Source organism: Oxyura jamaicensis, chromosome 2 (assembly GCF_011077185.1).
Source record: "Oxyura jamaicensis isolate SHBP4307 breed ruddy duck chromosome 2, BPBGC_Ojam_1.0, whole genome shotgun sequence".
In the NCBI taxonomy this organism is placed as follows: Eukaryota; Metazoa; Chordata; class Aves; order Anseriformes; family Anatidae; genus Oxyura; species Oxyura jamaicensis.
The window spans coordinates 96,587,287-96,603,370 of NC_048894.1; the positions used below are offsets into that span (position 1 = coordinate 96,587,287).

Sequence of the window (16,084 nt, forward strand, 5' to 3'; positions counted from 1 at the left end):
TGGAAATGTTGGTCAGCACCGGTGTCAGTGAGGAGCCTACAGAAATACTCAAGTGACTTGGCTGGCCAGTCAAAACATTGCTATAGACACCGTTATGCTGGTGAGATCTGGCTTTTCAGACCTCCAGGCTTGACATGCTCAGTCTGAAACATTCCCTTGTTGCCTGTCTCCCATTCTTCCCACTGCCATAGTTGTACCTTGGCACCTTTATGGCCTTGTCCCATAGCCTCTCACCCAGCCAAAAGCATTAGATACGGCTGCTCAGTGATACTTATGGTTGTAGAGCACAGAGTAGAAAACACAGAGTCTGCACTGACAATAGAAAATATGCCTTCTCCTAGATGCCCATCCTCAGGGGAACCCCTGAAAACTGCATTCCCTATGTTCCCAACAAGGCCCTGTTCTAGGCACAAGGCTTGAAACGTGGAGGTTCCCATTTTGGTGTTGCAAAAAGGTGAACACCCACAGCTTGGTGTTCCAGCAGCTTGCCCTACACAATATCCTGGCTGAAGCTGGTGGAGCAAGACACCTCATCCTACATGAAGAAGGAGAGAAGAGGGCGGTGGGGATGCTGTCATGAAATGTGGTTTGTACTAGTGCCTGGTGAACCCTTTTAGGATGAGCCCAAGGATGCAAGATGGCATTTGCATAGAGAGTGGGAAAGGAAACGCAGAGGATGATCAATCCTTCTACACAACATTCTGAAATTAAAACACAGTGTAATATGCGGTATTAATATGGTTCTCCTTCCAATTTCCAGGCTACTGAGAGCATTAAAATGCTGGTCACACTCTGCCAGTCTGACAATGAAGACATCAGAAAAGTTGCATCTGAAACCCTGCTCTCACTTGGTGAGTTGCCTGCTTTAGAGCAATACTTCATTTTCTTTTTTGACAGAGCAGCATGTAAGACGCCTGCAAGACACAAGTGCGAGATTCTAAAATGAAAAAAGGTGTTACCTAGAAACTTAAACAAGTTTAAAATACATGCTCTTATAAATTGTTCATTCTGGAAATCATTAAAATGAACCAAAAGGAAAGAAATTGAGCTGTCTGGCTCTGGAGGAGGAAGTAGAAAAGGAAAAATAGCAAAGGAGAAGTTGACAAAAGAAATACTTCATAGTTAATTTGAAAAACAAGCATAAATATTCCATACAACACATTTATTAAGGAAAACTGTACAAGGAAAGAGAGCGACTAGCCTGTTTTTATACCTCCTTATATCCTAACTGATGTCTCTCTGAGGTATACCATGGCCTCCTTTCGCATTCATCCTGGAAATCACATAGATGTGATTGTGTTTGATGCTCTGTTAGTTCCACAAGCAGCAGTGATGCAGTGGTTGCTAACCCAGAAATGCTGTGCTGATGTAGAAGAGCAGCATCTGTGTCCCGTGTCTCATATGCAGATGTGGTTAGAGCCGCTTCTTTAAAGTGCCAGGAAGCGAGAAGTGGATAAACTTTATATTGTCTAAATTAGAAGCAGATAAACAACATCCGCCTCAAGCACATTGCAGCTGCAGCTGAGCGCTGTAGGTCATTTAGTAAGACAAGTTTACAGATACTGCCATCTAATCATACAAGCCACAGCTGCTTCTGTTTTACTCTGAATAAAATCAGCAAACTAGAAGAGCAAATTAAGAAGTAATTTGAACATTATTTTTTGCAAGTAACCCTTAAGTAACACCTTGAGAAGCACACTTAATTTTTCCAATTAATTTCTGAAGTCTCCTTCAACAATGTAAGAAATTTTAAGAAGGGAAAGCAGTTACTGGCAGGTCAGTCTTTTCTAACAGCAGAGAATCCAGTAGTTTAAATGCTGTATGGCGAAGATGCGGCGTGCTATTATGCTTTAATGTTTCGTGTTCAGGTGAAGATGGGAGACTGGCATACGAACAGCTGGACAAATTCCCCCGGGAATTTGTCAAAGTTGGAACTCGACGTGGAACTGAAGCTACTACAGGTTTTTAGGTGGAAAAAAACCTGCCTGAGTTTAACAGTCGTGAAAGTAGGATGGAGCTGTAATTAAGCATGTGAAGTAGAAGGAATACTTTGAAGAATTCTGTAAGAATGTCCCAAAATATAGCAATTCACTTCTTTGAGGAAAAGCAAAATCTAAAATCCAGCTGAAGAGTTCCTAGTGGCTCCTCTTTGCAGCTTATGATGGAACAGTTGGATGCTGAGGAGCCATACTTTCTTGACTGATTTGTAATAACGTAATTGCAGATATTCAGCAAACTTCTGTGGGTTTTTAGAATCTGGCATCTTCGTATATTTTATTGGGTATTATATTTACTTTCTTGAAGTTGTTGTGAAAGCTTGAGACATGATATATATCTGAAATGGACTAGTAGGAGGCTACCTGAGCAGAACTACAAAGCAGCTTTCTCTGCAACTCCGAGCCAAGCGTATACTGCCTCACAGTGTCGCCAGCAACACTCCAGTGGCACATAACACCACTTTGCTGTCTCAGTCCTGAAATATAGAGCAAGTTTTTTTTAAGTTTTGCCTCCAGAAACAGTGTGATGTAAACCCCTGAAGGCGTCACTTTAGTGACTCATTCTAAATGCCCCCACTGGTCTTTTATTTCCTTTCTCTTGCCCTCCAGCAATGAACCATTATTAATCCAGAGATTCGTGAGGGGGATCAAACAACCACGCAGGTTTTGAAAAACTAAATGAAAAGGTAAAGTGCATTTATTTATTTCCAAGAAGTAGTGAGTACAGCTAATTGCACAAGTCCCCACAGCCATTCTGTCCCGCAAGTAGCGAGCAGGATTGGATTTCATACACTCTAATTAGCGGAGGATCGCTTCTATAGTGCGATTTCAATATAAAGACCTGGAACAAACTAAAGTGGACCTTGGAGGCAGTAATAAACAGTGTGAACTGAATGCATTTGCTCCCTTCACTGCAAGAAAGAAAGACAGTGCTTCAAGCTGTTGATTATAAGCCTTAAGATAACAGAGGAGGTAAATAGGACTTAAGAGAAGAGTGTTCCTGTACTGTGTTCATTATGCATGAAATGCTATTTAGATGTCAATTAAAGTATCCAAATTTGCATAGACTACATAGAAAAGATTGCAAACAATTCACATCAAAAGGAAGCCTTGTGCGCCAAATGCATTGGCAGGCAGAGTTTGTTTTGGGTTTCGTTGTTGTTTTTTTTTTAACTGTGAATGTTACAACAATGTACATATCTGTATATTTATAAATATATATATTCTTCCTTTAATTAAAAAAGTACATTTTGTACAGTTCAAAATGCTTACTTGTTTACTGAGGGATATAGACTCTTTATACAGGAGGTGAAATACCCATGTTCTGGGTTTTGTACCACACTTGTTCCATCAGCTGAATTCTTCCAAGGTGTTCTTTTGTACTGACTTTTTTGTTTTTGTTTTTGCCTTTAGTTTTGTGGCATTTGTACTCACCTTATTTCCTATCACATTTAAGTTATAATAAAGATTATTTTTTAAGTACTAAGCACACCATTCCATATGTATAGTCCCTCATTCTACCAGCAGCCTCTCCATTGTGAAGCTCATGGAACCATCAAACTATCGTGGAAATCACCTCCCAGCCTTGTAGGTAGCTCAGTAGTAACTACCTCCTTGGAACTGGATTTGGGGCAAACCCAAAGTTTCTTTCTTATACTAAGGGAAAAGGCCTGTAGGAAATACTTGTCTTTTCAAGCCTGATAACCACAAATTTTATAATACAAAAAGCTGAGCTAAATTATACAAAGTCAGCTGCTAGATTTCCTACAACGTAGAAATACTTTGTTTTATACCATATCAGTGTTAAGACTTGGAAGAACATTAAGATCTGACAAAACAATACATTTCAGAGCAAGTGAGCAATACACATAGCAAAGATACCTGTATGAGGACAGACAGAGCTGCATCTTCCTGAGCAGTGGGAGAAATGGTGCAATACTGGCTCATGTTTTAGTATGCACAAGTGGTGCACTTTCATTTTTCTGCTGGCCAAGGGAAGGTAAGCAGCAAATTATTTTAGAAAATGAAAGAGAGACAAACCAGAAAGGTAGGGAAAATAGAGGGACGAAACAATAGTGAAAATGACTACTTAGTTGTACCTCTGAGGTGAAGCAAAGCACATTAAGTAAAAGCAAGTTTTAAACTAAAATGGTATTTTGGAAGCAAGGTGAAGACCGTGTCCTCTCAATGTTCCTTCTTTAATTTTTTCAAATGTGCACACCCTTGCTCCCATCCCAGAGCATCAGCAAGACACATACTGTTTAGAAAAAAAATCTGGAATATTCTTATATTCCCGTATCACACAAAAGCTCCTACAATATATAACCCAAACCAAAAAGCTTGCTTGGTTATAGTTTTTACATCACAGAGCAGAACACAATTTTGTTAAGGGAAAAGCAATGAAGCCATCAGACCGTCGGTACTGCATTCTGAACCGTTGCTTAGTTAGGTGAGCTTACTTTCAAGCAAACACTAGCACCCCAAATTTCTAGCTACTTCTAGTTTAAGTTCAGAGCAAAACAACTGTGTGTCACTCAAGATACTTACCAAGGAAGGCTAACAGAAACAGGCTCCAAGCTTTCACTGATTACTTTTTCCCTCCTACACAAAATGAGACCCATCAAACCAAACGTGATCCTTTTCACCTTCAGAAAATTTTGGAATTTTGGCACAGATCTGAGGAACACAGAACTGCCTGCACAGCAAAGAGCCAAAGCTGCAGAGAGCATAGGGTTACTCATATATACAGGTACTAAGTCAAACAGAGCTTATAATATATTGGTTCTACTTTTTCTTCATTTTAGTCAAAGTGAGTTTGTTAATGTAAGCTGATCCACTACACCCTTCTAACCATTAAAACCCATGTATATATAAACACACACAGCTCACACAAAACAGGCAGGAGCAAATTGTGATCTCAAAGTCAATGTGGAAATTCACAGAAATTTGAGTGGAAGTGGTGAGTTCCTGCTGTGGTACCTGACAGTTGTCGCTGTCGAACCTGGCACACGGATGTATAAATGCTAAATTTCACTTTGAGCACTAGCACTGTTTTAGCAAAAAGTAAATAAATCAGAATCATATCCTGACGTGATTCATGACAACATATGGAAAAAAAAAAAACACACTGCAAACAAAACCAAACAAATCCCAGAAGTTTCTGCCTGCAGTGTTATGAACTCCTGAAAAAGTGAGCCCTAAACCTTCCAAACCACGAAGGCAAATAAAAAAGAACAAACCATTACATTTGTTTCATAACTTATGTGTTCTTAAGCTCCCAGAGCTCACAATGTTGCCTTTTCCTAAGGCATTAATGCAAGAGCTCTCCTCTTAGGAGTGGAAAAAGCCCAAACGCAGAGAGGTGAATGTTAACAAGACAGACACTTCCCAACTAGCAAAGAAAGAGCTGGCAAGCAGGAATTACAAAACCTCTTTCTTAGGGCTGCAGCTGGTTGACTAACAAAGTTAAAGGCCCTGGCCACCCCAGAAAAGTAGGTTAGGAAAGAGCTGCTGTACTAAAATAACTCAGCAGTGGTGGAGTCTGAAAAGCTTGCCAGGAAAAGCGTACTCAGGAAAATGGGTTTGCCTGACATTTTTGTTGGTGGCTTATTCGTGCTATTTTGTCCTTCACACTATGAACTACTGTGGTTTTCACAACCCCACCATGCTGCTGTCATCACTGAGTTCTGCCTGGGAGATGTGCCTCTAGCTACAGCAGTAGCATAAGTCAGCCTGTCCAGCGTTTCACACTGCCGTCGACACGACTGCTCCTGTAACCAGGAAGAGAAAAGCTATCTAACGTAGCTGTACCCTACGCAGAGACCTGCTATATACTGATGATTGCTGACTTGAAGCATCCAAAATTCAGTCAATAGGACTGCCAGACTGTATACCCTACATATGGACCCCTGATGTGCAATCCTACCTGAGGATAGGATCCACACCCCCCCTTCAAAGAGCTCTGATGCCCCTGAGGGTACCACAGAGGAATCACTGTGCCCAAGATATCAACCTTGAACATGACTGACCACATTTAATCACAGGGAGATGGTGGGGCTACAAAGAAACAGTAAATAAAGTTGTCTGAACATCCTTATCATTTGCTGAACTACTGTTACATGAATGGAAAAAAATACATGAACAGTACACAAACATGTTTTGAAGAAAAAGCCGGTAATAATGCAATTCAGTCGCAAGAACAGAGCACTACTAACACATGGGCTTGGCAGATTTTCAAACCTTCTGCTCAAAATCTCAAACCCAGTGCTGAAAATAAAACAATCTTCAATGGCCCTTAAGGAAAAGTAAGTGAATATGCCATGTACTTCCTTGAAAAAAAAAAAAAAATAAAATCAATGATGATCAGCTCAGTTATTTGTGGAAAGGCTGCAAGATAAGCTGCAACACATGACAAGCTGCAGGCACTCAGGTAAGCAATACCATGCCAAACATCAAGTATTTCAGTTCCCCAGCCAAGCAGTTATTATGGTCTAATTCACTTCTCTGTGCATTGTCTTAAACACAATGGGCATTTACACTGTAATTGTTGTTTTTGCTAAACCTGTCTTCAATTAAAGTGTTCTTCCTCACACAAAACTCCCCCAGCCCCATCTTTGCTTGCCTCTGCTAGTCCCTGCACAGCTGTTTCTTCTTGAAACATCTGACATCTGCAAATGTCCTGACTCCAAGCGCTTCAGTCTTACATACCTGAAATTCTATCCTCAGGACAAGCACATCTTTTTATGGAGAAGTGCCAGGACCCAGTAGATGCACCCCACATATGGGAAGCCTCAGATCCTTCAGTGGAAGACAAAATTGTGGCCGTGATGATGAGGATTCAGCACACTGGTCAGGCTGCTGTACAAAAGCATTTACGATATCTTGGAAAAATCACATTCTCCAGTTAGGTTCCAGAACTCAGACAACGTTATTTGTAACTTAGCTGAACATGAAATTTCTTTGTTTTTAGTGAAGTTGATTTTCAGTGGTTACACAGTTGTGTTTCAGTGTTACATGAGTTTCCCTACACATTTAACCAGAAATAAAAAAGTCAGAAGTTTGTAATGAAACTAATTATAAACCCATATGTAATTTCTATACGCTTGACAAGCCTTTCACAGATGCATACAATGTTTTTTTACACTTACCACATAAGACAATTCTACTCCACGTTTGAAAAATCCTGAGGAATTTTCAATTCCTGTCAATAATTAAAACTCAACACTTTTAGAACATTTTAAACAGCGATGAATACAGCAGCACTAAGCTCCCGACAGTATTTTTATGTACTAGTATTTCTGATATCCTAGGGAGATATTACTTGATCGAGGCCCAGTGCATCTGTGATGGATAAAGAACACATGTGGGTTTGATTCCCATACCACCACTCATCTGACAGCTGGTCTTCTCCTGCAGCATGCTTTTTCAGGAGGTTATGCAGCAAACTTCTCTGATCGTGAACCAAAGCTAGCAACACCATAACAGCTTTGCTTTAGAGGCTTCCAGTGCAAGCGTACTGTATTACTAACTGACCCGTGTGTTTTCGAAATAAGATCTTCTGTCACGTTTCAGCCAAATGCTATAAAATATGCAGGATACATGAAGGACATGCAAGATTTACTTTGCACACGGTCTGTTTCAACAGAAGGAAAGGTACCCAGGGGACTGTCTTTCCTTTGTTATTTAAATACAAAGAATCAAGAAAGCTCACAATTTAAAACTAATAAACATTCTTCTTGACCATCTTAATGGAAATAAGAAACCAGAGCCAGATCAAGATGATGCATGCAAATTCTGGATTTATGTTCTGACAGTCTTTTGTTCTAACAATAACACCTGTACTGCAGCAGTTCGCAAAGGAAAAAAGCTGCAGAAGCGTTGCCTTGGTTGGATTGGTCTGACTGGCCAAAAAAGTTACACAAGAGAGCTTTACAGCTTTCTACAGCTTCGAGAAAATGCAAAATACTCCAGCTGTTGAAAAACAAAGCCACTCCTGAAGAATAGTTATAAGCTACAACTAATTTAAACTAAATTGCACTGCATTGTAGGACTATTACAACAAGTTGAGTTTCGTCTGTTTCTTCACTATTACTGAACTACTTTGGCATGAAAAACCTCCCCTGTCTTAGAATCTAAGCAATAAAGGCACTTTAATGTATTATCCATTTCTCTTGAGCAGAAAATCAGGGTTATTCTACAAAAGTGTAATCAAGTATTTATTTTAATTTTTGTTAAACAGAGCATTAGTGCAAGTTAAAGGAAATATACTTGCCACTGTTTCTGCACTGTGATAGAAAGGATTATGTTTAGTCCTCCAGTGCACAACTGGGAGGCGTAATCTTTATACATTTCCAGGAAAACATGATGCTTTACCTTGTATTTGCCAGATGCCAGATTAAACGGAAGCCAGGAGGCTTCCTACAATGGTTCTGACATTCCCATTGGAATCAGTTGTGAAGCATCTATCAGTGACACCCACATGGACTGAACAATACGCTAAAGGAACCCATCTCATAGCTCCACAGGTGTTTACACACACCCTGAAGCACCCATTTTGGCAGGGCCTAATAGAAATCCATAAACCACAATCCCTGATTATTTCAGCCCCCTGAAAGTCATTTGACTTTAAGCTCTTCACAAGGTATGCAATAGCCACCATCTTTTAAAGCCTGCCCACAGAAGACCCTGTTATTTGCAGAACTGCTTGAACTGCTAAGTTCACTCAGGGCTAGAAAACCTGCATTCAATTTATCGCCCCTTCCACCTCAGCACAAGCAACTGCAAGTTTTTTCCATATGAATACCAGATCAAAAGTTTAGAAGCATGCCTTTTTTCCTTATAAAGGCTTCAAAACTTTTCATTGGTAAACATATTGCCTCGTGCCTTGGTAAATACTGCAACAGTACTTTGAAAACAGACACTGAGTTTCCTTTCAGAACAGCTCTGAAGCTTAGGCTGCTTTGTCTCCATCAAGCTTTCAGCACAGCTGCTGAAAAACAGCAAGAACAACCCACCTCATCTTTTCATAAAGGGACAAGAGGCCTTGCAGAGCGATCTCAATACCTTGGAGAGCTGGACGATCAGCAACAGCATGAAGTTCAAAGCTAACTGCTGGGTTTTGCACCTGGGGCAGAGCAGTGCCAGGCACAGACTGGGAGCCGAGTGGCTGGAGAGCAGGGCAGCAGGAGGACCTGGGGGTACTGGTCTACAGCAGGCTCAGCACAAGCCAGCAGCGTGTCCTGGCAGCCAGGAGGGAGAACTGCCTTTTGGGATGCATTAAACACAGTATAGCCAGACAGAAGAGGTGATTCTCCCACTGTATTTAGCTTTTGTGCAGCCTTGAGTACTGTGTGCAGTTCTGGGCTCCACAGTGTAAAAAGGATGCTAAGGTCCTTAAAAGTACCCAGAGGCAGGCAAAGCTGCTAACAGGGCTGGAAGGCATGGCCTGTGAGGAGAGGCTGAGCACACCCAGCCCATTTAGCTGGGAGAAAAGGAGGCTCAGAGGCACCTTGTTGCTCTCTACAACTTTCTACAAGTGGAAAGGGAGGTGCTGGCCTCTTCTCCCTGGGGAAGAAGAACAGGGCACTTGGGAACAGCACTAGGCTGCACCAGGGGAGGTTCAGACTGAACATTAGAGTAAGTTTCTTTACCATGAGGTTGGTCAAACATTGAAAAAGGCTTCCTAAAAAGGTGGTTGATGCCCTGTGCCTGGCAGCGTTCAAGAGAGGTTTGAATAATTCCCTCAGTAACATGCTTTCACTTTTGGTTAGATCTGAAGCAGTCAGGCAGTTGGCCTCAAAGGTAGCTGTAGGTCCCTTACAACTGAACTATTCTATAAATAAAAAAGCAAAGTATTTCCAGAAGACTAATACTTTCCACTTCAGCTCTCATACATCTTAGAAAAGGTTCCTTTAAAAGAGGTAGTCATTTATGAAGCCTGAAAAGCATAAATCTAATTGAACCTTATGATCTTTGAGTTTTACTACTCATTCTTCAGATTTTTTCAAGTCTCACCAACAGCACAAGTTTTTTTTTTTTTTTTTTTCCTTTTCCCCCCCCCCCCGGGCCCGTGGCCCGGGGGGGCGGGCCCAAAAAAAAAAAATTCTCCAGAATTCTGCCCAGGCACTCCCCCCAGATAGTCAGGAAACTTCCATCTACAGTAGCCACATCTGACTTCTGAACCTGGAACTAGCCATTCCTCGCTCAAATAAGAGGCTGTTTTAATAAGGCAAAGATTTATTTATCAGTTTTCACATGTCATGTCAGACCAAATGATATTTACACAACAGTTCAAAATACACAGTATTTGGACTTTAAACAAGCAATTAACTGCAGCCTGTAACAAGCTTTACAAGCAGTATACAAATACTCACTGCTACATAATTCCAGTTAAAAACCACGATCTGCAATGCTCCCACAAGCTTCTATACCTGAAAAGTTTTAGTGTATCCTTTCAAGAGGAAGTCTGCAGTTAAAAGAAGGCATATACACAAGCCTATTTAAGGTCATCACTCCAGCTGTCAGTAATTTGCTTCACTTGAAGTATCATCTGATATACTCTTTCTTAAATCACATGATACTTGCAATGGCCCTTCTTCAGAAGTATTGTCTGCATCATCTCCAGGGTTAGATTCTTCATTTTCTTGTTTGGATTCCTCTAAAGCCAGACTTTTCAATGTCTCAAGATTGTCGGTTTCTTGCCCTGTTAACCTCTAGAAAAATGCAAAGGACAGAGAAAGTACCAAGTTCACATTGAGTAGTAGCCAGTGAAATACTGCATAAAGGATTAAGCAACCAAATTATTTATCTATTATGTAGTATTATATACTACAATCATTTTCCTAAAATTAAACGCATTCAGTTCAATTTTTAACCAGAAATGAAGTTATATTAAGTCTAGAATAACTAGAAGACACAGTAACCACAGTAACTTCTAGCACTTGATTAACCAGCTAAAAAGAGTTTGTAATCTAGTCTGATCTTAAGGCTCATCTCTGCTGCCTTCTTGAACTAAAGCCTTAAATGAACAGCTTAGAGTTAATAAGTTAACTACTGAGGGACCACAGGTAAGTTACCCACTACATTAGCATCTTAAGATATTTAATTTCTGCCTGAGAGTTTCATTAACAATCAGCACTCCCTGAAAACCAGTCAGGTGGAACAAATCAGTGGAGTCTTAGGACTGAACTAAAAAAAATGCACCAAGTTAACTTTAACTTGATCAAGTTTAGTTCTGTCATCTTCAAGTAGTAAAAAATAATCAACCTAATTACCACCTCCCCAGTCCAATCAGAGTTGGATAATCTGCCAGGCACTTAGCCTCTTATCCCAGTTGAGAGCTCAATCCATGCAAGAACAACCTCAGTAATCATTTTCCAGGTTCCACAGCTGTTATTTGTCAGTTTTAGGAGCTGTTACAATCTATTCCTTTTTCCACAGAATCAGTGACAAGGATACCTGTCCACAGGGAACTCTGAAGTATAGCATCTGTGTAGTTTCATCTATACCTTCAGAAGTTAACCTACTTTAGGTCTGCAATTTAAAGTGCAAAATAAACACAATTTTTCATAAAACACTAGCTAATAGAATCAGCCTTAGTTTTTGCACTGAGACAGCTCTTTCCAAAACTTTGAGGTGCAGGAATGTGCTCTCCTGGCCAGTAAAAGCTTACATTTACATTAAAAGCTCTGTACGAAGACTCAGTGTGAAGTATCAGTTTTCTTACACTAAAGATTTTTTTATCCATTATGCATTTGGATGGAACAGAATTTCATTAGACTTTTTAGACTAGTCATTATTTGTTAAAATATCCTTGTTGATTTCTCACATCTTTTGCTCTACAACACTGCCTTTAAGTACCTCAATCATGCTGGTCATATAATGCACATGTTCAGCCAGTGACATTAGTTCTTCGTTTTCTTCCTTTAGGCGGGCAATTTCACCATCTTTTTGTTCAATTTCTTTGTGCAACTGTGTTCAAAAAACAAGTTAGAACAAAAGGACAATAGCCAATGGTACCAAAGTTTGTTATCTTTCACGAGCTACCTTTTCATTTTCTTGAAGGACTTCATACAGAGCCTTCCTCCTTTCTTCAGCCACTTCTTTCCAATATTGAGATGAAGGACTTTCTGAAGGAAGAAGATACAGTAAATCCATGCCTACGACTGAATTCTGGAGATCACCTTAAGATACCTAACCTGCATGCAAGTGTTCCTTACACTACAAGAATAAGACTTCTGTGTAGCGTTTTACCACAGGATTTGTTGTAAATTTACAATTAGGGATGTGAGCTTACAGGAGACAAAAATCCCACACTGTATTAATGGCTATACAGGCTGAGTCTTCTAGAAGCTGCCTCAGGCATGACAGCACGCTGTGTAAGATGGATGGTCACATTTACAACTCCCAGCCTTAACGTGTACTTTGTGGAAGGCAGAAGTCTTATCCCCTAGTCACTGTCCACACTAAACTTAATCAGTCTCCCATTAAACTCAAGATATTTTATACTGGTCCTGAGAAACTTAGGAGCTTCTGCAGCAAACTACATCAAGACAGACTTTTAATTTTAACTTAGTCATCTGAAAGCTTGTAGATAAGCTGAAGTAATGAACTACTGGACTTCTCAGCACTGCGCACAGTGAGTTTATGGTAAGTGGTATCTGGAACTACCAAACAGCAGACAGATGTACTGTATTCACCACACTACAGAGGAAATACCCACTAAGTATTACACAAAAACACTAAAGGCTTTTCTAGCTGACAAAGAAACTATGCTTCAAGTTAGAATGCTAACTAGGATGTAAATGGAACAAAGTATTTCAAGAATAACCACGTACTTTTAATGAGATCTACAGCCTGAATGATATCATCAGTATTCTCATTTTCTTGCTCTTTGTCCACAAACACCTCAGCTTTACAAGCTGAGGAAGTAAACTTGTTATTCCAGAGTTTCCTTTTGACTGAAGATTTCTTCTGCAGAAGACATACAGGTTTAATTTCAGAGCAAAGTTTCCAAAAGTTTCAAAAAAAGCTTATTTTAAGTCAGCTTGCCCACTACTACAAGTAAGTCTACCAGCTCCAGTTTTTTTTTTTTTTACTAGTTCAAGCTTACAGACAACATCCTTAATAAACATGCTTAACACAAGAAGAATGTCAAACATTTTTTTCCTGAAGTACTCTAAGATCACTAGTTTTTAATATTGTTTATTACTAAAATAGTAAGCCTTGGTGGCTAGTAAGCCCCTAGGTTAGTGGATTTTATGCTTTTTCCATTAAAGCTCAAAAGCCCTTCACTACAAGGAGAAATAACCACACACCTACAGTTGATCTTGTAATTCATACCTCTTTATCTCTGCCAACCAGGCAACCTTTTGCTGAAGGCTGAATCATTTTAAGGGTCTGTCTTGGGGCAGCACTGCATGCAGCGTCTGTGAGGTATTTCTGAAAAGACAAACATTGCTTCAGAGGGTCGCCACACTTTTCTACATAAACAAAAACTCACAAGTTTATCACGCTTCTAATTACTGTAACCCGTTGCTCCTCTTTTCAAATGATACTAAAGCCTATTTCAAGGCTTGTGCAAAAAAGGGATCTAATCATTTACAGTAGAGATGATCTTAATCATACAAAGTTAAGCTCAGTCTCTGCCCTTAGCCTTCATAAGGGAACCTGAAGAAGTCATAGCAGGAATATTATGACTAGACTTCAAGGCCATTTAAAAATGCAGCCGCACACATACGCTACAGCTGAAGCTCCCACAGCTGTACTTGACAACAGCAGTATCAATCTCTGGGGGACAGAGACAAAAGTGACTGCTATTGCAAGTTTGCTTAGCAAAGGCATTCCGTTACTTTAAGCAGTACCTGTTTCTATTACCTATGAACACACCCTCGTGTTCATTTAGATAGATATGTTGCCTCAATTATTCACCATACTGGAGTTAAGGGCTTCCTTGCTTGGATCCAGACAGGCTATTGTTTTGTCTAAACAGTATGTTTATCACCTTTCTTGTCATGCGTAAATACCTATTTCCTGCATTACAGATTTCTGATAGGGTTGGTTACATGGCCACCATGGGATAGCAAACAGTGGCAGACAACCAAGCAAAAACAGCCAGAATACAATGCCACACCAGCGTGAGAAAGTTACTGATTCACACTGTGCTCCATATGACAAGACTTCACCTTTCCCACGGTAGTTTCTGCCACCAATTACCCTGCTGTTGAACTACAGGACAAACACTAACTACTGTGGGAACAGGAATCACACCGTGTGTCAGACATTGCTTGCTGCTATTGAGGATTAGAGTTAAGTATACTCTGCCAAGGAACTATTGACCAATACCTGGGTTAACCCATGGCACCTAAGTATTTATGTGAAAGCACAAGAAGCCTGACCTATCAAATTGCTGTATTCATTAATACCATAAATTCTCATTACAACCTCTCTACCCTCATGACAGAGGGCCATTAATTAGACTATTTTACATTGCATTTGTACAATTCCAATTAGGGTCTACATTTAGCCACAACATAGTCTTGTAACAACAAGACTAGAATTATAAACTTGGGTAACTTCTAATCAGTCATCTCTTAAAAAAAAAGAAAGTTAATGGAAACATCAATTCCAAGACAACTATAGTTCTTTAAGCTGGTATGGAAACCTACCTACATACTTCAGTTAAAGTACGCTCAGATCAAAATGGATTTAACTTTAAGTTCCTCCCAATAAAGGATAAAGGTTATAGTCAGGCTCTGCAGAGTAGGCTCTGAGTCAGTACTTAAAATACAACTTGTAGCTGGCAACTGAAAGTCACACAGTCAGACAGCAAGCTACCTCAGTGTCAAATTAAAAAGGATTTGTTGAGCATTTAAAAAAGTAGCCATGAACATGTATGCCCAAGCAGGACACAGCGTTCCCAAGCCACACTTCACACCAGGGCATTACTCAAGCCAACAGGAGGTAAATCAGGTGGCAACACACTGCAACAGGTTCCTGTGCATTCCTTTAGCAGATACAAAGCCCATACCAGATTGACAGGCCACTTCCCAGACACCGTACAGTGCCTGAATAGGGCAAGTAGTACGTGCTAGGTAACCCTGATAAATTTCATCTTTATGCGGGCAGACTTGGCAAGTTTCAACTTGTATTTTCTATTATCTGCGTCTGTATCTCACTTGCAACGCATCAAAGCTTATACCTGCAAAGATCCCGATGACTTCTCCGCGTTCAACTTCTGTTTCATTTTGGAATTCATAGGATCACTACAGAGAAAAAGATAAATAAATAGATACGGAGATGATCACGTTTGGCTGCAGCCATGGCTCAGAAGCACTGGAGTACCGCAGCATCACCTCAGAAATAGCGCAATACCGCGACATCACCTCACGGCCTCTTACCACAGCACTGCAACCCCACACAGCTCACACGGTTACCGAGCCCCCGCGGCCCACGGCTGGCTGAGGAGGGCACCTGGCCCAGGAGCGGGACCCCCCGGGGCTGCCCCCCTCATGTCGCCTCACGCCCAAAATGGCGGGAGCCCAGCGCCCCCCCCCCATGACCCCGCCCCCAGCGGCCGCTCAGCCAATGGGGAGCCGAGCCCGCAGCCCGCCAAGCCCCGAACGCCGCAGCGCTGCCGCCCGCCCGCAACCCGTCCCCAACGGCCCCCAGCGAAAGCGCGGCGCGTGCCCAACGGCTGCAGCCCCGCGCGCGCGCCCCTCCCCTCCCTCACCCGCCCGGCGACCGCTCCGCGCCAGCAGCAGCACGCGCGCGGTCCCCGCAGCGGACCGCACCCTATAAAGCGGCGCGGCGGCGGCGCGGCGGGTTCCCGCCTCCCCTCCCGTCACGTGGCCACAAGCCAATCGGAGGCCGCGCTGGCCCCTCCTTTCCCCGCCCCGCCGGCCGCGCCGGGGACCCTGTGGTAGTGGGTTGGGGGGGGGGGTGGAAGGTGGCGGTGAGGTAGGCGCAGGCGCCCGCCTGAGGCATTTTATTTATCCTACTTTCTGCTGACTTGCCACTAAACGTCCGCAGAGTGAAGGACACGCTCCTTGCAGCCAAAGCCTCGCAGCTAGCCTCGGACGGCCATCAAT

General features: G+C 41.6%; 2 protein-coding genes across 5 annotated transcripts in view; one reads left to right on the top strand and one right to left on the bottom strand.

Annotated features, from left to right (window-relative positions):
• Positions 1-3,672, top strand: part of RIPOR2 (RHO family interacting cell polarization regulator 2) — a 59,747-nt gene extending 56,075 nt beyond the window's left edge. For both annotated transcript variants that reach the window (XM_035317925.1, XM_035317924.1), the window contains exons 21-22: positions 761-851; positions 1,869-3,672. In XM_035317925.1, the coding sequence (XP_035173816.1) occupies positions 761-851; positions 1,869-1,969 (192 nt within the window). In that variant the 3' untranslated portion in view covers positions 1,970-3,672. The remainder of the gene's footprint in view (positions 1-760; positions 852-1,868) is intronic.
• A 6,542-nt stretch (positions 3,673-10,214) lies between these two features.
• On the bottom strand, positions 10,215-15,750 carry GMNN (geminin DNA replication inhibitor). 3 transcript variants are annotated; one of them, XM_035319334.1, is made up of 7 exons: positions 15,727-15,750; positions 15,196-15,259; positions 13,338-13,436; positions 12,833-12,968; positions 12,042-12,124; positions 11,856-11,966; positions 10,215-10,708 (listed from the first exon to the last, which is right to left on the bottom strand). In XM_035319334.1, the coding sequence occupies exons 2-7, from the start codon at positions 15,250-15,252 to the stop codon at positions 10,517-10,519; spliced, it is 678 nt and encodes a 225-aa protein (XP_035175225.1). In that variant the 5' UTR covers positions 15,253-15,259; positions 15,727-15,750; the 3' UTR covers positions 10,215-10,516. The 3 variants fall into 3 exon arrangements, with proteins under 3 accessions (XP_035175225.1, XP_035175227.1, XP_035175226.1); XM_035319336.1 differs by lacking the exon at positions 15,727-15,750 and adding an exon at positions 15,518-15,527; XM_035319335.1 differs by lacking the exon at positions 15,727-15,750 and adding an exon at positions 15,380-15,402.
• Between the last annotated feature and the right edge of the window lie 334 nt (positions 15,751-16,084).